This window comes from Sus scrofa, chromosome 6, assembly GCF_054392235.1.
Source record: "Sus scrofa isolate SSC_HxYL_T2T_F1_AM1 chromosome 6, Sscrofa_HxYL_maternal_Yorkshire_Landrace_v2.0, whole genome shotgun sequence".
Taxonomy (NCBI): Eukaryota; Metazoa; Chordata; class Mammalia; order Artiodactyla; family Suidae; genus Sus; species Sus scrofa.
Window position 1 is genome coordinate 99,408,949 of NC_139388.1, and position 21,365 is coordinate 99,430,313.

Sequence of the window (21,365 nt, forward strand, 5' to 3'; positions counted from 1 at the left end):
AGCATTTTCGGAGTTCCCGTCGTGGCTCAGTGGTTAACAAATCTGACTAGGAACCAAGAGGTTTCGGGTTTAATCCCTGGCCCCGCTCAGTGGGTTAAGGATCCGGCGTTGCCGTGAGCTGTGGTGTAGGTCGCAAAAACGCAGCTCAGATCCCACATTGCTGTGGCTCTGGTGTAGGCCAGTGGCTACAGCTCTGATTAGACCCCTAGCCTGGGAACCTCCATATGCTGCAAGCCTGGGAACCTCATATGCCGAGGGAGCGGCCCTAGAAAAGGCAAAAAGACAAAAAAAAAAAAAAAAAGAAAAAGAAAAAGAAAGAAAAAATGAAATGTTTTCAAGTAATCAAAAGCTGAAACAAAACCAAAACCAAGCAAAATTTAAAAGTAACAACAGGAGTTCCCATTATGGCTCGGCCAAGTAAGGACCTTGCATTGGCATTGGCATTGTCTCTGTGAGGATGTGGGTTTGATCCCTGGCCTTCCCCAGTGAGTTAAGGTTCTGGTATTGCCGTAGCTGTGGTGTAGACCACAGCCATGGCTCCAATTGACCCCTGGTCTGGGAACTTCCATATGCAAAAAAAAAAAAAAAGAAAAAAATGAAAGAAATTTGATGTCTTGATTGGCTTAGGCTTCGCTTACAAGATCCCTCCCACTGGGGTGGAGAACAAGTCCAGAGCTTGAATCCTGGACCTTTTTCTCTTTCCTATAACCGAGCTTTATCTTGGGCCAGGTCCAGGCACTTGGTCCCTGCCTGACACTCTTGTCTGATTTCATCAGGGTTTTGACCAACCCTCTCAGAGACTAGAGTTCATTCATTCATTTAGTAATTCATTTATTCATTATTGAGCATTATGGGCTGGATAGTATTCTGGAGACGAGGAATATAGCAGTGACCAAACGCACACATTGCTTGGTAGAGCTTACTGTCTCTCTTGGAACCAATCCCTGTGGCTGAGCTCCATTTTCTGCTGCTTATGTCCACAGCCCATTGCCCAAATGAAAAAGAGCTGCAAAGCAACTGGCTTTAATCCTGACACCTAAAAGACAGTGCAGTATTACAGAACATAGTTTGGGGAGCTTTCAATCAGCCTCATCATTTACCATGCCACCCACCCTTCACTCTTTTCTGGCCCCTCCTGGCTCTCCTCAAACACACAAAACTTATCCTTGCCATTCCGGCCTTGCCACCTCTACTGTTTCCTCTGCCTGAAACGTTTTTCCTCTACTCTGTCCAATGCAGAATCTACTCTACGTGGCTCCTCCAAATTGAGATGGGCCATACATGTACAACACACATGAGATTCTGAGGACTCAGTTCACAATAAAAGAATTTTAAACATTTAAGTAGTGTGTGTGTGTGTGTGTGTGTGTGTGTGCGCCTGTCTTTTTAGGGTCACACCCAGCGTCATATGGAAGTTACCAGGATAGGGGGTGAATCAGAGCTGCAGCTACCAGCCTACACCACAGCCACAGCAACTTGGGAATCGAGCCACTTCTGTGACCTACGCCACACAGGTCATGACAACAGTGGATCCTTAACCCACTTATCAAGGCCAGAAATTGAAACCACATCCTCATGGATACTAGTCAAATTTGTTTCTGCTGAACCACAACGGGAACTCGTAAGTAATATTTTTTATACCGATTACATTCTGAAGAGGTGATTTAGGGGCGTGTCAGATATGTAGGATTGTTGTGAAGACAGAATATACCAATATTTGAAATATATTATTGAAATATATAGTTAAAGTTAATTTTATCTGTTGCTTTTTACTTAAAAAAAAAAAAAGAAAAAAAGACTTTCTGGAGTTCCCGTCATGGTTGAGTGGTTAACAAACCCGACTAGCATCCATGAGGACACAGGTTCCATCCCTGGCCCTACTCAGTGGGTTAAGGATCCTGCATTGCCATGAGCTGTGGTGTAGGTCGCAGACGCGGCTCAGATCCCATGTTGCTGTGGCTGTGGCTGTGGCTGGCAGCTACAGCTCCGATTGGACCCCTAGCCTGGGAACCTCCATATGCCAAGGGTATGGCCCTAAAAAGACAGGAAAAAAAAAAAAAAAAAAAAAAAAAAGGCTTTCTTTTTAGAACAGTTTTAGGTTCAAGCAAAACTGAATGGAAACTACAGAGGGTTCCCATATACAACCTTCCCCCATAAATGCACAACCTCCCTGACTATCAACATCCCATACCCTGTTACCTGCCATGAACTTACACTAACACATTTTATCATCCAAAGTCCTTAGTTTACATGAAAGTTCATTTTTTTTTTTTTTTGGCCACACCCTCGCACATGGAAGCTCCTAGGCCAGGGACATCGTAACAGTGATAACATCAGGTCCTAACCCACTGAGCCACCAGTGAACTTTGCAGGTTCACTTTTAGTGTTGTACCTTCTGGGAGTTTTGATAAATGTGTAATGATGTGTGTCCACCATACAGAATAGTTTCACTGCCTAAAAATCTCCTGTCCTCTGCCTATGCTTCCCTCCCCCCCCCATAACCCCTGGTAACTACTTTGCTTTTTTATCTGTTTAATGTGGACACCAGGAAATTTAAAATTGCATGTGTGGGCGTTCCTGTCATGGCTCAGTGGTTAACAAACCCAACTAGGATCCATGAGGATGCGGGTTTGATACCTGGCCTTGCTCAGTGGGTTAAGGATCCGGCGTTGCCTTGAGCTGTAGTATAGGTCACAGACACAGCTCGGATCTGGCGTTGCCATGGCTGTGGTGTAGGCTGGCAGCTACAGCTCTAATTGGACCCCTAGCCTGGGAACCTCCATATGCCACAAGTCCCTAAAAGGACAAAATAAATAAATTAATTAATTAATACAATAAAATAGCTGTTCTCGCCGTCATATCTTCCTTTCTACTTTATTCTTCCTCCTATCAATTATTATTATTATTTTTTTGTCTTTTTGTCTTTTGTTGTTGTTGTTGTTGTTGCTATTTCTTGGGCCGCTCCCGTGGCATATGGAGATTCCCAGGCTAGGGGTTGAATCGGAGCTGTAGCCACCGGCCTACACCAGAGCCACAGCAACGCGGGATCCGAGCCGAGTCTGCAACCTACACCACAGCTCACGGCAACGCCGGATCGTTAACCCACTGAGCAAGGGCAGGGACCGAACCCGCAACCTCATGGTTCCTAGTCGGATTCGTTAACCACTGCGCCACGACGGGAACTCCCCTCCTATCAATTATTAATAACTCGGAGTTCTCGTCATAGTTCAGCAGAAAGGAATCTGACTAGTGTCCATGAGGATACAGGTTCGATCCCTGGCCTTGCTCAGTGGGTTAAGGATCTGGCGTTGCCGTGAGCTGTGGTGTAGGTCTTAGATGCAGTTTGGATCCCGAGTTGCTGTGGCTCTGGCATAGGCTAGCTCCATTTCAACCCCTAGCCTGGGAATATCCATATACCACAGGAGCGGCTCTAAAAAGACAACAAAAAAATTATTAATAACTGCATTACAGCACAAATTTAGTTATTTGCTTAATATCTGTATCCCTTATTAGAATTTAAGTTTTATTTATTTATTTATTTATTTATTTATTGTTGGCTGGCTTATGCCACAGCCACAGCAACACAGGATCCGAGCCACATCTGCGACCTACACCATAGCTCACGGCAATGCCAGATCCTTAACCCATTTAATGAGGCCAGAGATCAAACCTACATCTTCATGGATAGTATTCAGATTTGTTTCCATTGAGCCATGATGGGAACTCCCTGAGTTTAAGTTTTATGAGGGCAGATACTTCTTTGGTCTTTTCATCACTGTATCTTTAACAATACCTAGCACACGACAGGCTCCAATAAGTACTTGTTTAATTAATTAATGTTTCATTGTCAACAAAATCCAAAGGTCTCTTGTGTCAAGTAGCTGAAATGACAGCAGTGATGATGACAACAATAAGGAAAGCAATAGCCTACATGTCTCCTTGTCACTCTTTTGAGTGTAAGGAGTCTTGAGAGTAAGGAATCTTTTGAGAGTAAGCCCACAGCGTGCCATAGTTTGATGTGAGATATCAGTTCCTAGACCAGGGATCGAACCCAGACCATACTGGTAAAAGTGCTGAATACTAGCCACTAGACCACCAGGGAACTCCAGGAGACTATAGAATCTTAACCAATCTTCTTTGTCTCTCTCTGGTCTGAAGTGGTCCCCGGTCCTCATGACCAGAGGAAAAGCCATCACTGACTGGCTTACTTAATGTCAATTTCATTCCTTTCCGTGTTCAACTTTTCAACCACTCCCCTCCTTACTGAATGTGGCTTCTCCATTGTTCCTTGACTCTCCTGATTTTTCTCCTGCCTCTCTGGGTTCTTCTCTTCCACCTACCCCTTAACTGTTGGTACAGCTCAGGGCTCTGTCCTCAGTTCTCTTCTCTCCTCACTCTTTATACTTGCCCTGGGTGAAGGCAACGTGGATTCACTTTCTCCTGATGCAGACAACTCCCAAATCTATGTCCAGCCCTGGCCTTTCTCCTGAGCTCCAGACCTGGCTATCTCCATTGGGAAGCCCAAGGGCACTTCAAAGGGAACATGTCTAAAAATGAACACAGCATCTTTCTCTCAAATCTGCTCCTCCTTCTATGTAACCTTCGAGAATGACACCATTAATCTGCCAGAGACAGAAATCTGGAAGTCATTCTTGGCACCTCTTCTGCCTCACCCTCCAAATCTAGTTCATCCTAAGTCCTATTTATGACCTTTTTTTTGTTTCCTTCTTTTTTAGGCCCACATCTGTGGCATGTGGAGGTTCCCAGGCTAGGGGTCAAATCAGAGCTTCGGCTGCTGTCCTATGCCACAGCCACAGCCACAGCAACCCGGGATCCCAGCTGCGTCTGTGACCTACACCACAGCTCATGGAAATGATGGATCCTTAACCCCCGGAGCCAGGCCAGGGATTGAACCCATATCCTCATGGAGAGTAGTCAGGTTTGTTAACTGCTGACCCACAGCGGGAACTTCCTGTTTATGCCCTTCCATATACCTTTAATGCTATGCACTTCTCCCCACCTTCACCACTACCACTCTTGTCCAAGACCTAATCCAGTCTTGCCAGGACAAGTTTAAATGTCTTCTAACTGGCACCTATCAGTGGCTTTCTCAGTCAGTTTAGCCTCCCCGTAGTCTCTTCTCCTAGAGCACCTAGAGTGATTTTTTTATCCTAGAATGCATATTGGATGAAGTCCCTTTCCTGATTAAAATGTTAGAATGGCTATCATCAAAAGGACAAGTAAGGAGGTCCCTGGTGGCCTAGTGGTTAAGGATTCAGTGTAGTCACTACTGTGGCTGGAGTTTGATCCCTGGCCTGGGAACTTCTGCATGCCATGGGTGTGGCAAAAAAAGAGTCAAATGATAACAAATGTTAGTGAGGATGTGGAGAAAATGAACTCTTGTGCATGGCTGATGGGAATGTAAATTGATGCTCCCATTATGAAAAATAGAATGAAAGTCCCTCGAAAAATTAAAAGTAGGATTTTCCGTCATGGCACAGTGGAAACAAATCTGACTAGGAACTGTGAGGTTGCGGATTTGATCCCTGGCCTTGCTCGGTGGGTCTCAGATCTGGAGTTACTGTGGCTGTGGTGTAGGCTGGCAGCTGTGGCTCTGATTAGACCCCTAGCCTCCATATGCTGCAGGTGCAGCCCTAAAAAAAGCAAAAAATAAAATAAATAAAAGTGGAACTACCATATGATGCAGCAATCTCACTTCTAGGTATACATCCAAAGGTAACGAAAACAGAATATAAGAGATATCTTCACTTCCATGTTCACTGTAGCATTATTTATTGTAGCCAGATCTGGAAACAATCTGAATGCCCATCAGCAGATGAATGGATAAAGAAGTTGTGGTATATCTATTCAAGGGAATATTATTCAGCCATAAGAATGAATGGAAATCTGCTGTTTATGATGACATGGAGGGACCTTAAGGGCATTATGATAAGTGAAATAAGCCAGACAGAGAAAGGCAAATACTGTATGACATCATTTATGTGTGGAATCTAGGGAAAAAAGTCAAACTCTAGAAAGAGAGAGTAGAAAAGTAGTTGCCAGGGGCTGGGAAAGGGTGGTGAGGGAAGCAGGGAGAGGTTGGTAAAAGAGTACAAACTTTCAACTATAAGATGAACAAGTTCTGAAAATCAAATATAAAATATGATGACTATAGTTGATAACAGTGTGTTATGTAATGGAAATTTTCCAAGTGAGTAGTACTTAAAATGTTCTCACCCCTCCAAAAAATAAAAAGATAAATATGTGAGATGATGGATATGTTAAATAAATAGATGGGTGGGGGAATCCTTTCTCAATGTATATTGTACCAAATCACCATGATGTACACTTAAAATATGTTACAATTTTATATGTCAAATAAACTTCATTATAACTGAAAAAAATCAACTCTCCAATGGCTCCAGATGGAATCTGGGAGAGAGTCTGGAGTCAGATGAGCTGCTGTCATACAATGAGGTCCTGGGAGAGTGTGAAACCCAACATTCTCCATTATCTCTCCTGGCTACTTCTCCAACCTCATTTTATTTTACATTTTTCTTTTCCTTTGTATGGCTGCGCCTGTGGAGTATAGAAGTTCCTAGGGTCGAATCAGAGCTGAAGGTTTGGCTTATACCACAGCCACAGCAACACCATATCTGAGCTGCATCTTCGACCTGCGCTACAGCTTGTGGCAACGCTTGATCCTTAACTCACTGAGCGAGGCCAGGGATTGAAGCTGTATCCTCACAGAGAGTTTGGGTTCTTAACTCACTGAGCCACAATGGGAACTCCTCCAGCCTCATTTTGGGCAATGTACCCATTAAGCTGTCTGCTCTTGCTGCCAATTTCTTGAGCACCCTACCTTCTCAACCTCAGGTCTTTGTACTCACTGATCTCTCTTCTGGTAAGTCTCTTCCTTTGCTGTCCTCACTGCCTTGATTCATTTATTTAAGCTTTTATTCCTTTTGACAAGTATCTGTGGAAAGCCTACCATGTGCCAGGCACTGTAGGGATATAGCAGGGTCCTCACTCTCATGAAGCATGCTGGTGGGGGAAACAGAAAATAAACAAGTCAATACATAAGCAAGATGATGGCAAAATGATAAATGTTATGAACGAAATAAAGTTTAAAGGAAGTGGCTAGTTTAGATAGGTCCACAAAGGCCTCTTCGTGAAGGTGACTTGGAAGTTGAGTCTTGGATGATGAAAAGGGCAGCAATTATGCAAAGATTTTAGGGAGGGAAATTCCAGGCTGCTAGAATAGCTTTGCAAAATCCTAAAATGAGGATGAGATTAGTTTATTAAAGGAGCAGGAAGAAGGTCTGATTTGCTGAAATCCAGAGACCAAGAGATCTTGAGATTATTGAGGCAAGGGCTGGATCATGTAAAGCATCATGAACCATTATCATGAGTTTCCTTTTCTTTTTTATGTTTCTTTCTTTTTTTCTTTTCTTTTCTTTCTTTTTTTTTTTTTTTTTTTTTTAGGGCTGCACATGTTGCATATGAGAGTTCCCAGGCTAGGGGTTGAATTGGAGCTGCAGCTGCTGACCTATGTCACAGCTACAGCAACTCAGAATATGAGCTGCACCTGTGGTCTACACCATAGCTCACGGCAACCCCAGATCCTTAACTCACTGAGCAAGGCCAGGGATCAAACCTGCATCCTCATGGATACTAGTCAGGTTCATTACTGCTGAGCCACAATGGGAACTCCACAAGTTTTTATTCTAAGTACAAATTGAAACTGTGCATGACATGAAATGATTGTATGTTTTAAAAGATTCACTTTTGGCTGCTTTGTGGATTGAAATGAAGTGGGAACAAGAGTGGAAATGGAGATGATTCAGAAGGCTCATGCAGTTGTTCAGGTGAGTGATGGACTGAGGGAGGAATAGAGAAATGAAAGAAGTAGATGAATTTGGGATACATAATGGAGGCAGTTTGTCAGATCTTTCTGACAGGGATGAGGGGAAAGAGGGGAAGAAAAATCAAGAGTAACTACTAGATCTTTAACTTGAGTAAATGGGCATGGGGTGGAGCTGTTTTTGGAGATGGCCAAGAAGGGGGAGGGGAATGGTTTTGTGGGTGGTAGGGGGCAGATATCAGGAGTTCTAAGTTCCCATCGTGGCTCAGTGGAGACTAATCTGACTAGCAGCCATGAGGATGCAGGTTCTGTCATGGCTCAGTGGTAATGAACCTGACTAGTATCCATGAGGATGTGGGTTTGATCCCTGGCCTTGCTTAATGGGTTAAGGATCCAGCATTGCTGTGAGCTGTGGCGTAGGTCGCAGACGTGGATAGAATCTGGCGTTGCTGTGGGTGTGGTGTAGGCTGGCAGCTGCAGGTCTGATTTCACCCTTAGCCTGGGAACCCCCATATGCCACAAGTTCAGCCCTAAAAAGGCAAAAAAAAAAAAAAAAAAGAGTTCTCTGTGGGCCATTTTGAATTTCAGGTGCTAACAGACATCCAGGTGGGGATGGGGATGTCAAGGAGGCAGCCGGGTGTGAGTCTGGAGCTGGGAGGAGAGAGATGAGAGCTGGAGAGAGAGATGAGATATAAGCCTGGACGGTATTGGTACATGGATGGGAGGAATCAGAGAAAGGTGGGAGGATAATGCTCTAGGCGGAGCTTAGAAATCCATAAGGTCCCTCTCAGCTTGGGGATTCTGTGCTATTCCCTCTGTTTGGATACGCGTCCTTTACAGGGCTCTAGTCTACCCATGCCCATGTTTTATCATCTTCACTTTTGGTCAGACACCTGTCCTATTCCAGAGGGTCCAGAGGAACAGGTGGGGAGAGAGGAGTATCTTGGAAGGAAAAGCCGGTATGGCAGAGCAAAGTTTTCTGTGAAGCTTCTAAAAAGTGTCCCTTCTCTGTGCTGCCTCACAGGGCATCCTGTACTTTCCCCATCGCAGCATGAGTCAGTGAAACTAAAATTGCCCTTTTGCTTGTCGTCTCCCACCTAGACTGTGAGCAACACCGCATTTTCTAGTTCATTTTATTTATTATTATTTTTTTTGGTCTTTTTTGTCCTTTTAGGGCGCACCCACGGCATATGGAGTTTCCCAGGCTGGGGGTCCAATTGGAGCTCTTGCTGCCACAGCAATGCCATATCCGAGCTGCGTCTGCGACCTACACCACAGCTCACAGCAATGCCAGATCCTTAACCCACTGAGCAAGGCCAGGGAGCGAACCTGCAACCTCATGGTTCCTAGTGGGATTCTTTTCTGCCGCGCCATGATGGGAACTCCTCTAGTTCATTTTAAAAATGAATCAGTACATGTAAATCAACTATACTTAAATAAAAGATAAATTAAAAAAATTTTTTTCAAATGTATCAGCACACAGTTTAGTGTTTGGCACTGTGTTGATGCTTAATAGTGTTTGTGGAATGGATGGGTTAGAGAGTGTGTCATTCTTCTGATGTGTCTGGAGAGCTGGTGGCCCAAGCAGCAATCTGGGAACCCAGTTCAGAACTTCAAATAGGCCCGTGCATGAGAAGTTGTTCTGGCACCTCTCCAAGGAAAGGACCCCGCTCAGGTGTACAGGGTAAGAGGTTCCTAGTTGTAAGGCCACTAACTTCTGGAAAGAATTGGCGGAGATCTTCAGTTGGTGAAATAAGGGACAGTAGAGGGGAATCCTTATCAGGCTCAGAGGACATTTCCAAGTGCCTGCTTCCTTTATCATCCTGTGAATCCTCAAGGACAAAGCCCTGATCGGATTCACGTCCGTGTTCCCAACAGAACTCAAAACTGTCCCCAGCACATAGTATTCCTCAATAAAAAACTGCTGAAATGAATCAAAGCCCAGTAGCCCAGGGTTACTGGCCAGCGGCCAGCTGCAAAAAGCTTGGCACATTCCCACCAGCAGCTCAGTCCCAGGGTGGCACTGCTGGAGCCCCAGGGAGACACAACTGAACGTCCTAAGTCCCAAGTGCAGAAGCTTCCGGAAGCTCCACCTTCTCACAGCCCACAGCATGAATAATTCAGGACAGGACTGTTGGTCAGATTCGGGTACGACATTGAGGTCGGAGCGGAGGAAAACCTTTAGAAGCTCTCTAGCCAGAGAAGCTGGGGCTACAGGCTTCCTGGGGGACTTGACAGCCCTCCCCCATGAGCTCTCCTCACTCAGCTGAACCCCATCTCCCAAGGCCCTGCCCACAGACCCCCCGGCCCCTGTGGAGACTCAGCTTCCAACCCAGATTCCCCACATTCTTGCTATGCTTTCAGCTTCTCTTCCCCCTTGGCACCCATGTTCCCCTCTCACCAGGGAAAGGCTTTTGTACTCATTTCTAAGCTAAGAATGATTCCTTTATGGCGTCTTCAGCTTTATGCCTCAAGGCATAAAGGAGCTTTGGAACCGGGCTGGAGAATTCTCCTGGGCAGAGGCCTCTGCAGGCTTCTGTGGAGAGACCTCCTACACAGGGACCTGCACCACCGGCCCAGGTACCGTTTAGGTTACAACTGTGGACCCCTGACCTTTCTCTGGAAGTGTAAGCAGTACCTGCGGTCCAAAGAAAAGAAAACTTCCTTGACTGAGTCAAGGGACTTGGGTTCTTTTCCTTGGCTTCAGAACAGTGCAGATTGATGGTTAGAGTGTGAGGTTTGGAGGCAGGCCTGCCTCTAACCAAACCTCAACACTAGTTTGCTTTGTGGGCTTTCATAAGCTATTTAACCTCTCAAAGTCTCTGTTTCCTTTTTTTTTTGTTGTTTTTTTTTTGCTATTTCTTGGGCCGCTCCTGTGGCATATGGAGGTTCCCAGGCTAGGGGTCTAATCGGAGCTGTAGCCACCGGCCTACGCCAGAGCCACAGCAACGCGGGATCCGAGCCGCGTCTGCAACCTACACCACAGCTCATGGCAACGCCGGATCGTTAACCCACTGAGCAAGGGCAGTGACTGAACCCGCAACCTCATGGTTCCTAGTCAGATTCGTTAACCACTGCACCACGACGGGAACTCCAGTCTCTGTTTCCTTATTTGCAAAATGAGGATAACAACGGCACCCACTGCACAAGGTTATGGGGAGGTTTTAACAAGATAATATACACTAAATACCCAGGGCATTGTCTAGTCTTTAGTAGGAGTTTAGTAAATGGGAGTTTCTCTCCATAATTTAATGGGGGAGAATGCATGCAAACAGAAATTCTAGAAGGTTTCAGTGAATGGAAATCATCCCTTCCCGGGATCCAAGCTTCTTTACCGTTTGCTAAGACCATGGCAGTAGCCACTCAGCATAATTATCCACACCTATCTTGAACCTGTCCTTGGTTTCTCTAACTCTTTTGCTTTTCACCTTCCTTGGCTGCTCATAATTTAGAGCAAATTTCTTAGCTTGAAGGTCAAGGGTCTCTGTAAGTTGGTCCAACCCACATTTCCCCACAGTTATGGTGGAAAGAACACAGGACGGGGAGTCTATAAAGATGTGGATTCCAGTGCTGGACTGGCTACTTCCTTTCCAGATGACTGAGTAAATCATCTAATCTCTTTCTATATATATCCAGAAATTCGAGTATTGATCTTAATACTGCCTCATGGGATGTGCTATGATTTATAACTACTTGTCCATCTTTACTGCTAAGCCCATTGCAGCCAGTGGGCAGGGACCATATACATCTTTCTCATCACTATATCCTCAGCACCCCACACAGGGCTTAGCAAGGGTACCGATTTGTTGAATGAACAAATGAATGAATAAACAGCATAGTGAGGATGAGATGTGGCAGGTCGCAAGTGAAGCACCTTGCACAGTCCCCAGGGGGGCCGCCCAAATGGTAGCTGTTGCTGTGCAGATTCCTAGGCAAACACCCTCCCTTCTGGATCTGTACTAGGATAGCAGTGAAGGCACTCCTGGCTCTTACATTAATGTATTACTAGGCAAAGCATACAGAAGGAGCTCAGTAAATGTTTTCTCAGGGGGCGAAGGCTCTTCCGAGGCTCAGAATGGAGCCACTCTTGTCTAAACCAGCGTCTGAGTTTCTTCTTGAGGCCTGGTTCCCTTCTGCCCTTTACCCCTCGGGGAAGATGGGGCCTCCTTCTGGTCCCTCCTACATTCTGTTCCCAAAACCCTGCGGGTAAGTGGACCGGCAGGGCGCTCTAGTGAGTGGAAACAGGAGCCCCAGGAACAGGGAGGGAATATGGGTTTAGGGGAAGCAGGCAAAAGGGGGGCAGGTAGAGAACTGGGTCCCAAGCCTGAGACAGCGACCCAGGGATCCAGGATGAGGAGCTCCAAGGGGGCGGGCCGGGTGAGCCCGGCCCAGGTCAGCGAGAGGCCGCGGGGCCGGGACAGAGAGGGCGCCGGAGCCGAGGGCGGGGACTGTGGGGGTGTGAGTTGGCCTCGAGAACACGCGCGGCCGCAGGGGAGGAGTCACGGGGGTAAGGACCGAGAGAGAGGACCCGTGGGCAGCGAGAGACGCGGGGTCAGTGCGGAGGGCACTCGGAAGGGGCCGCGGGTGGGGTGCAAGGCGAGGAGCGCGCATCGGGGGGCGGGGGGCGGCGTCGGCGCCGGGGGTGGGGGAGCGGGTTGGGCGGCTGCGCCGGCTCCGCTTCAGCCGCCGCCGCTAGGGCGCGGGGGGCGGGGGGCTCGGCGCCGCGAGCTCGGCCATTGTGGGAGCCGCTCCCCTCGGCTCGGCGGCGCTCCCCTCCGCTGCGCTCCCGCCCGGGGCGCGCCCCGCCACTGCCGCCGCCTTTGCTGCTGCGCGGCCGCCGCCGGTTCTCCGCCGCTCCGGCTCCCAGGGTAAGGCGCGGGGCTGCGGCAGGCTCCCCGCTCGGCTGCACGGGGTTCGTGGAGGCGGCCGGGGCGCGGTGCCTGATCGCGTGGGGCGGCCGCGCCCGAGCCTGGGGAGCGGACGGCATCGCGAAGGCGGGTTGACAGGCGCGGGCATCGCGGCCGTCCGGGCCTCGCACCTGCAGCCCCGGCGGCGGGCGGCGAGCGGCGGGCAGCACCGAGCGCGCGGACCCGGGGTTCTCCAGGCGAGCGCTGCCCGGGCCAAAGGGAGGCGTGTTCTCCGGGAAAATGGGACATCGAGCCTTCGCGGGCCGGGAGAGGCCGGGCGGGGAACGTGGCTTCCCGGCCCCAGGTCTCGGCCGCTGGCCCCGGAGCCGGCTCGGTCCTTGGTCGCGCGTCCGCATGGCGCGGCCCCGCTCTTTGTCAGACGCGCGCGGCGGGCACGCGGACCCACCCGCGTCTCCCCTGGCTCCCGGTGCGCCCCTCCCCCAGCATGGGGTAAGGGTTAGGGGCGAGAGGGTAGGCCCGCCACGGGAAAGCTCCAGGTGAGGTGCCTGTCGCCAACCTGGCCTGCGACCTTCGAGGTGGGTTAGGGGCGTGGGCGCGCGCTCCTGTGAATCGGGGATTGATGAAGTGGCTTAGGTGACCGAGGGGTGGGACGAGAGCCCCGAGGTCATCCAGGTGTTTGCGGGGGTCGGGAACCTGACCTGGTAAAGCCTAGGAGGGACGGTTTCTCAGGGAGGAGGCCTTGGATGAACCGGCCTTTGTAGTAAAATGGGCGTCCGGGGAGGAATGGGCGGTTCTGGGAGAAGCAGGTGGTCCGACAGGAGGGGCGTTTTCCTGCCCTGGGCTGAGGGTAGGGATGGAAGCACTGCTGAATCTCCCCGAGGTGGGGGCGGTAGTTTCTGCACCTGACTTGGCTAGAAGAGGTGGGAGGCGGGCCCTTGAAGGTAATGGGGGTTTCATGCTAGGATAAAAGGCAAGGCTGTGCCAGGAGGACCTGGGTCCTTGCCTTTCTGCCTTCCGGGGCTGGGTTCCTTCTTGATCTTACATGGGAAGAAGGCCCAAATGCTGCTGGCACAGGAGGTGCCCTGGCAGGGTTGTTCTGCTTGCCGGAGACTGCCTAGAGGCCTCCTGCACCATTTGATGTTTCTTTTGTTATCTCTTGTCTTTCTGTGCCTGTGCTGGGGATCTGCCAGTGACCCAGGGGGGCTGTCTCTGCCCTTTACTGCCTCCAGGCTGATAGTCCCAGAATCCAGGAGGAGCTGTGCCCAGAGATCCATGGTGTCCAGCCATTTAGGCCACGCCCCTGCCTCCACACAGCCCTGTGTGCAGGCATTCCCCATAGGGAAAGTCAACAGTCATCTGCTCTCTCTGGACCCTGGGGCCAAAGTGAAAGCTGGATACCGGGGCTGGATTTGGGAACTGCAGGGAGGCTGGTAGCTGAAGGCATGTACCTTCCTGACTCTGATGAGGCCTTCAGGGGGTGGGCCATGTGTAGCAGATGGTTCTGGGAAGTGAGCTTGGTCTGGCCCAGGGAAGGCTGCCCAGTCTGTCTGGTGGAGCCCAGCTGGCCCCAGAGTGATTGTATTCCACTCTGATCCCTCTACTAGCTAAACTGACCAGAAAAACTTATTTTCTCTACCACCTCCCCACGCCACTTCTTTCCACAACAGCCCTTAGAATAGGCAAATGAACATTTTACCTAATGCCTGTTGTGTGCCGTGCATGATACCAGCCAGTTTTTTACATTTGCATTTCACTATGTTCTTAAAACATCAATTTAGAAGTTGGAATATGACCCCCATTTTGTAGATGGGGAAACCGAGTCTGAGAGAAGTGAAGTGACTTGCCCCAAATCACACCAATTTTAAGTGGCCAAACCAGAAGCTGTATGGAGGTCTGTCTTCAAGTTTAGTACTGTTTCTAATGTATTTGGCAGAGACAGTATAAGAGAAATAAAGAATTTCTGCCTGTTCTAGCTCATGCTTTATTTCATGCCTGCCATTGAGATTGTGCTTTAGCTTTTTGAAGATGCTTCCCATCTGTTGCCCCATTTTATCCTTATAACATTCCTGGGAGGTAAGTAGAACAGGAATGTAATAATAGATGCTGTTTATTAAGTGCTTATTGAACACCAGGCATTGTTAATGTTTTACCTGTAGGATCTCATTTATTCCTTGCAAACAACCCTGTGAAGTTAGGTGCTATTATCACCCCCATTTTATAGATGAGGATGTTAAGGCTCGAAGAGGTTAACTGGCTTCTTCCCCAGGGTCACACATTTAGTAAATGGTGGGGTAGAATTTGAATCCATATCTTTCTCTCTGTGGGACCTGTAGGCCTAATCCTTCAAATGTACCAGGTAACAGTAATAGTGGTTACTAGTAATAGGAGCTATTTTTATATAGTGTTTTGGAGTTCCCTATTTTTTTTTATTTGTTTTTTGTTTGCTTTTTAGGGCTGCACTTGCGCCATATGGAGGTTCCCAGGCTAGGGGTTGAATCGGAGCTATAGCCGCCAGCCTATACCACAGCCATAGCAGCACAGGATCCAAGCCGTGTCTGCAACCTATACCACAGCTCATGGCAATGCCAGATCCTTAACCCACTGAGTAAGGCCAGGAATTGAACCCGCAATCTCATGGTTACTAGTCGGATTTGTTTCTGCTGCACCACAATGGGAACTCCTTGGAATTCCCTTTTGGTGCAGTATGTTAACGATCCAGCATTGTTACTGCAGAGACTAAGGTCACTGCTGTGGCTCGGGTTCCATCCCTGGTCAGGGAACTTCTGCATGCCGAGGATGTGGCCAAAAAAATAAAACAAATAAAAATAAAAATACATAGTGTTTTGGAGTTCCTGTTGTGGCTCAGTGGTTAACAAATCTGACTAGCATCCTTGAGAATGCAGGTTCGATCCCTGGCCTAGCTCAGTGGGTTAAAGATCTGGCGTTGCCGTGAGCTGTGGTGTAGGTCGCAGATGCAGCTCAGATCCCACGTTGCTGCGGCTGTGGTGTAGGCCGGCAGCTACAGCTCCGAATTGATCCCTAGCCTGGGATCAATATGCCACAGGTGTGGCCCTAAAAAGAAAAAAACAAAAAACAAAAAACATAGTGTTTTAAGGGTTATAAACACCTTCACATATATTACCTCCCGTGATTTCCCTCAAACCCTATGAATTAGTTTTGTCCTGTAGTATCATTATTCCCATTATCCAGATGAGGAAACTGAGGTTCAGAGAGATAAAGAGATCAAGTCAATGCAGAACCAGGACTAGAACCTCTGCATCCCAAGTCCCAGTGTTCCTTTTGCCACCCCCTTCGGTCTGTTCATGTGCACTCCTCTCTCCTACAGATCACCTCTCCCTGGGCCCCCAGGCCCTCCTGCCGCAGCCCCTGCCTGGGCCATGTCTTCCTCCGATGAAGAAACGCTCAGTGAGCGGTCCTGCCGGAGCGAGCGGTCCTGTCGCAGCGAGCGGTCTTACAGGAGTGAGCGGTCAGGGAGCCTGTCTCCCTGTCCCCCAGGGGACACCTTACCCTGGAACCTGCCACTGCATGAGCAGAAAAAGCGGAAAAGCCAGGACTCGGTGCTGGACCCTGCAGAACGCGCTGTGGTCAGAGTCGCTGGTAAGAGAGGCCCCCAGTGAGCCAGGTGCCGTGGGTGCGCTGGCCGGGGGCGGGGGGTAGTGGAGGGGCCCGCCCAGGGCTCTCTGACAAGCCAGCTGGAATCCAGTGTGATATTATTACTACTGGAAAGATAATGAAAAAACATTAAAGACAAATTTGAATGAGGAAAGTCTGCCACTCCTAACCCCTGTATATAAATGAGACCACGAGACCCGTTGTTCTTTTTTTTTTTTTTTTTTTTTTTTAATCTTCTTCCCTGCTTTGTCCCCATGCAGTTATATTTTCCACGTAGTTGCTTTCACGGCTCATGTACCATTCTGGATCTGACTTTTTCACTTACCTTTACTTCGAAAAGATTTTCCGTATTATATCTTAGACTTCATAGTTACCATTTTTAAAGGCTATATAATATTTCATGATTTTAAAATCCTACTCACTGTTTACCTTTTTTTTTTGCTGTAATAGGCAGTGCTGCAGCAGTCGTCTTCATCAATAACAATGCTTGACTTCTGTTGAGTTATTTCCTTGGAATAAAGTCCTCTGAAAAGGCAGTTTCACTCACTTTGCTTTCTAAAATGTGGTCCGCATTTACCCTTCTGCAGGGTGAGGGCTGGGGCTGCTGCCCCTTTGCCAAGCAGCAGAGCGGTGCAGCGCAGTGGTCTTGAGCCCAGACTTTGGAGCCAGACAGGAGAGGTGCTGGACTGTGGCCCCGCCACCAACCAGCTGTGTGATTGTGGGCAAGTCCCTCACCCTGTCTGAACCTCACTTTCCTCATCTTGGGAAATGCTTCCTGTGCAGGGCTGTTGGGAGGACTAGTTGAGATAATGTATGTAAAGCTCTTGGCACGGTTCTTGGCTCTGTAAAGGAAAAGTGCTCTCTCTGCTGCTTTCACCGAAGGCATCCAGAGCTTCCTCCGTGGGTTGTGCTCAGCATCTCAGCAGGTGTTGGTGCCAGGGTGCAGATAGAAAGACAGACAAAGCAGTGCTTGCAGCACATTCAGTGACATCACCCTGTTTGAATCCATCACCAAGGCCTGTCCTGCTGCCTCTTTTGTGTCCCTCAAACAATGCACCTTGCCCTCCACTGCTTCATCATCTCTCACCTGGACCTTCCAGCCACCACATAATAGTTCTCCTCCTTCCGGTCTTGACCCCCCTTCCTCCACATGACTGACAGAGTATTTTGTTCAAAAATGCAAACCTGATCCTTGTCACTCAGCAGCTCATAAACCTCCTCTGGCCCTTGATCGCCTGTGGAATAGAGGCTATAGCATGAACACCCATCACAGTCACCCCTGCCCCCAGACACCCTGCCACACGTGGCTGTACCTCCACCCCCACAGGTGTGTGTCTTGCAAGATCCAGGCCTGAACTTTCTTCTCTGTGAGATGCCAGGCGTTCCTCCTCCTCTTGTGAGCGCCGTCTCCTCTGTCCCTAATGCCCCCAGAGGTATCCGGAGCTCCCTCCTCTGCTCTCACATTCATACTTGCCTCTTCTCTGTGTTCCCTGGTTCAGAGCAGTTATCCCACGGGGTGCCCGTCATTCCCGCAGGACTGTGAGCAATTCCGGACTGTGTCTTGTTTATGTTTTTACCCCCAGCTCCTGGCACAGGGCCTTATGCATGTTGGAGATCAACCAGGATTGAATGAATGAAGGCAGGGAGTGCTCAGAGGATAACATGTGACAGATTGTGATCCAGGAACAGGCAGTGGGCTGTAATGGAAAGCTGGATGGGGTGAGGGTTATGTGGGCTCAAGGAATCAGGAAACATTTTAGAGGGAGTCAGCTTCAAGGGAGGAGACTTAGAAGACGGGCTGGAGACTCTGAACTCCTCCTGGTGGGCAGTACGCCCTTGGAGGAAAGACCCTTTAGTCCTTCTCAAGACCTTTGGGTCTATGGCATGAGCCAGTCAGGGGAGCCTCAGGCTGACCCTCCCATGCAGGAAGGGCCTTATTTGTCATCGACTTGAAGGGCCCCCACCCAGGGGACTCTGGACTCACAAACCCCTCATTCTCCTGAAGGCAGCAGAAAGGAGGCCTCCTTCTTCCTTCCTTATACCCTTCAGCCCCATCCTCCAGCCCGCGTGCACACAGTGGGCCTTCCGTCTTCACAAATGTGGAACCCGTGGTTGTGGAGCGCCCGCCGCACTGCATGATTTTATACATGAGGGACTTGAGCATCTGTGGATTTTGGTATCCGTTGGGGTTCTGGAACCAATCCCCCAAACATAGAGACAGATGACTGTACTTATAGATCCCTTTCTGATGAATCCCCCTTCCAGTCTTCTCTGAAGAGCCCCAAGGGGGCATTTGCCTGCTGTTTAATATTCTGTCTAGAACAGAAATGGAGTGGACTCGAGGGGGCTTAATCCCGAAGGATGCTGCCGGGTCTGCTGAGCGAAGGGATGGCCGGGGCTGTGCTGTTTCCTGCATCCTCGGCTGATCTTCTTTACATCCTGACACTGCCACGTGACTGAGGAGGGGGCTGGGCCATTGAGGCTGAAAATGGGGATTCTGCCATGGTTAAAAATAACTTGGGTGCTGCAGCTGGGCCTATTTCGTTAGCAGGAGAGAAGAGAGGCAGCAGAGAAGGGGCAGGACTGTGACTTCAGGGCCTGGCTGAAATCGTCCCGTGATTTTAGAACGTCGTGGGGGTTCTACCAGAGTGATTAGAAAAGGCAGTCTTCTTTCTTCGGGAACTGCTTCCTGCCAGGTGCAGAAAGAGCATGTCTGGGAGACCCCCGTGTGCTCTGAAGCTCTCTGAAGTTAGAACTTACATTCTGGGAGGAAATGAAGTCAGTCTTGTCCTGGAAGCCAGTTGTGGCTTCCCTATGGGCCTGGGTTCTGAAGCCAAGTGGGGGTGTCTGAGTCAGTCTCACCAAGTACACAGACCTCCCCTGTCCCTGGCCCAGTTCGGTGTCATGCGCGGGTCTCAGGGCCTCCTGCATGCTGGAGGGGCCTGATGGGGGATCCCAGCAGCATCCCCCTGCTGTTCAGATGGAGAGGCATGTCGGGGCGAGAAAACTGCTGATCTCAGTCTACAGAATCAAAACAGATTCTAGGGGCTCCATGCATGTGTAACCCAATTCTTCACAGCATCGTCCTTTCCCTCCATTTTCTCTGTCTTCTTTGCCAACCCTATTCTCAACTCCTTAAGCCCAGCCATGCTGAAGTGGACCAATGGTCATTAATGAGAAAGGCTTTTTGTTGATCAGTGTTATGGTTTACAGAGAGATTTCATATAACAGTGTGGTGGGTAGGACACGTGTTAGGATCTGAGGCCCAGAGGGTTTAAGGGACTTGCCTAGAGTCACACAGGACTGGTAGACCCAGATCTAAATCCAGGTACATTGCTATTTCCATTCCCTTAGGCAATCCCTGGCAACCAGGCCAGCCCAGATCTTCTGCAGGTGACAATCTAAATCGCTGACTTGGTCTCCAGACTCACCAGAGAGTCCTTCTGGTCACTTCTGGGAGAGGCTGCAATATCCTGACCTGTAGAAAAAGGCAGAAGCAAAGATCTAGTAAGCTTTGCCTCTTTGAAGTCTTTTAGCTGTTATCAAACAGCGATAGGAATATCCTTATTCATTGGGGGGGGGGCGGAGGGCTGACGTGGAAGGCCGGAGCTGGGGAGGGTTAAAGGAACACAACCCCACAGGGCAGCAGAGGGGAGAGGAGAGAAGCCCTTGGGGCTTTTGAGGAGCGGGAGGAAAAAACCAGAGGCAGAACAGTGGTTCATGGTTGTACACGGCATGACTCTAGGGGGCGCCATTCTTTCTCATGGTAGATGTGTATTTATTGTGACAAGTTTTCTGCAGACGGCAGTAAAGTGTCCGGAAGAAGGGACCTAGTTTGGGCTAGGGGCTGGGCTAGGTGTAGGGGTCGGGGCGGTGAGGGGGGATTCCTCACCTACCTAGCAATGAGGTATTTATCCATCTAATTTCACATATTCAGGACCCTCCCTGTTGTTGGCACTGATGCTTGAAGATGACTGAAGATGTGATCCCTTCTTCATGGGACTCAGCCTAGTTGAGAGGACAGAAAGGAAAAAATCATTGCATTCCTGTTTGTATTGTGAAAGTAGGGAGCCCAGTGACTTAGGGCCGAGGACTGGCCTCCTCGTTAACCAGGAGAAAGCATCTATAGGATCTGTTCTCAGGAGCTTCTTGGCAGGTGCTGGTGAACTCATCCCCAGCATCTGCGCCAGTGTGGCCTCTGCCAGGAAGCCTTCCCCGATTTCTCCATTCCAACAGCAATGGTATCTCTACCCAGCCCTTGTTTCAGCTGGCCTTATATTAGAGCTCATTGTTTTCACCCCACCCCCGGCCAGCTCTGGAGCTCCCTGTAGTCAGGAAGCCCATCTCATCCTTCCTGGTATTGCCCCGGGGTCTCACTCTTAGAGCATAGGCTCTCGAAGCTAGAGGTTCAGTGAGGGCTGTGAAACGCAGCTCGCTTGTTGGTGTTTGCTCCTGTCTTCAGAGCCTAAACTTAGCTGCTGGAGACACTCAAGGGCTCACCCCTGGGGAGACAGGCTTGAGAGCTCATGCCTGGTAGAGGAAGGCGCCTGCTCACTCTGTGCCCATGGTCCCTCCTCCAGGGTGGAAACTCTGAGAAGGTGCCTCTCTGCTTGTTCATTCATTCATTCAATTAAAAAATGGGTTTAGTCCCAGCGATGTGCCAGGCACTGTGGAGACAAGTGGATCTGCAGTCAGAAAACTTGGGCAAATGTCTTGACTTCTTAGGGCCTCAGTTTCCTTCTCTGTAAAAGGGAGATGATGACAGCTGCTTCAGATGATCACAGGATGAGAGTCAGAACATGCTAGACAAAGATGGGTTAACACGGGGGTCTGTTACTTAGCGTGTCCTTCCTTGTGTCTTCCCTGGGCAACTAGAAGGGCAGTGGGGACCCAGGAAGCCAGAAGTTTCTCAGGTGAGCAAGGAAGGGGCGCCATGCCTTTTAGTTTTCTCCCTTTCTTTTGTTCACTCTAGAGCTTTCTCAGAGAGCAGATGGAAGTGT

At 49.2% G+C, this 21,365-nt stretch overlaps 1 protein-coding gene across 15 annotated transcripts in view; it reads left to right on the forward strand.

The window, feature by feature from the left end:
* Nucleotides 1-12,357: 12,357 nt before the first annotated feature.
* MACF1 (microtubule actin crosslinking factor 1) overlaps nucleotides 12,358-21,365 on the forward strand; it is a 357,817-nt gene continuing 348,809 nt past the window's right edge. For 9 of the 15 annotated variants that reach the window (XM_084963996.1, XM_084963997.1, XM_084963999.1 and 6 more), the window contains exons 1-2: nucleotides 12,564-12,732; nucleotides 16,079-16,350. In XM_084963996.1, the coding sequence (XP_084820122.1) occupies nucleotides 16,131-16,350 (220 nt within the window). In that variant the 5' untranslated portion in view covers nucleotides 12,564-12,732; nucleotides 16,079-16,130. Of the gene's footprint in view, nucleotides 12,416-12,563; nucleotides 12,733-16,078; nucleotides 16,351-21,365 lie in introns of those variants that run through there. The other 6 variants (XM_084963963.1, XM_084963980.1, XM_084963966.1 and 3 more) reach the window with 2 other exon arrangements.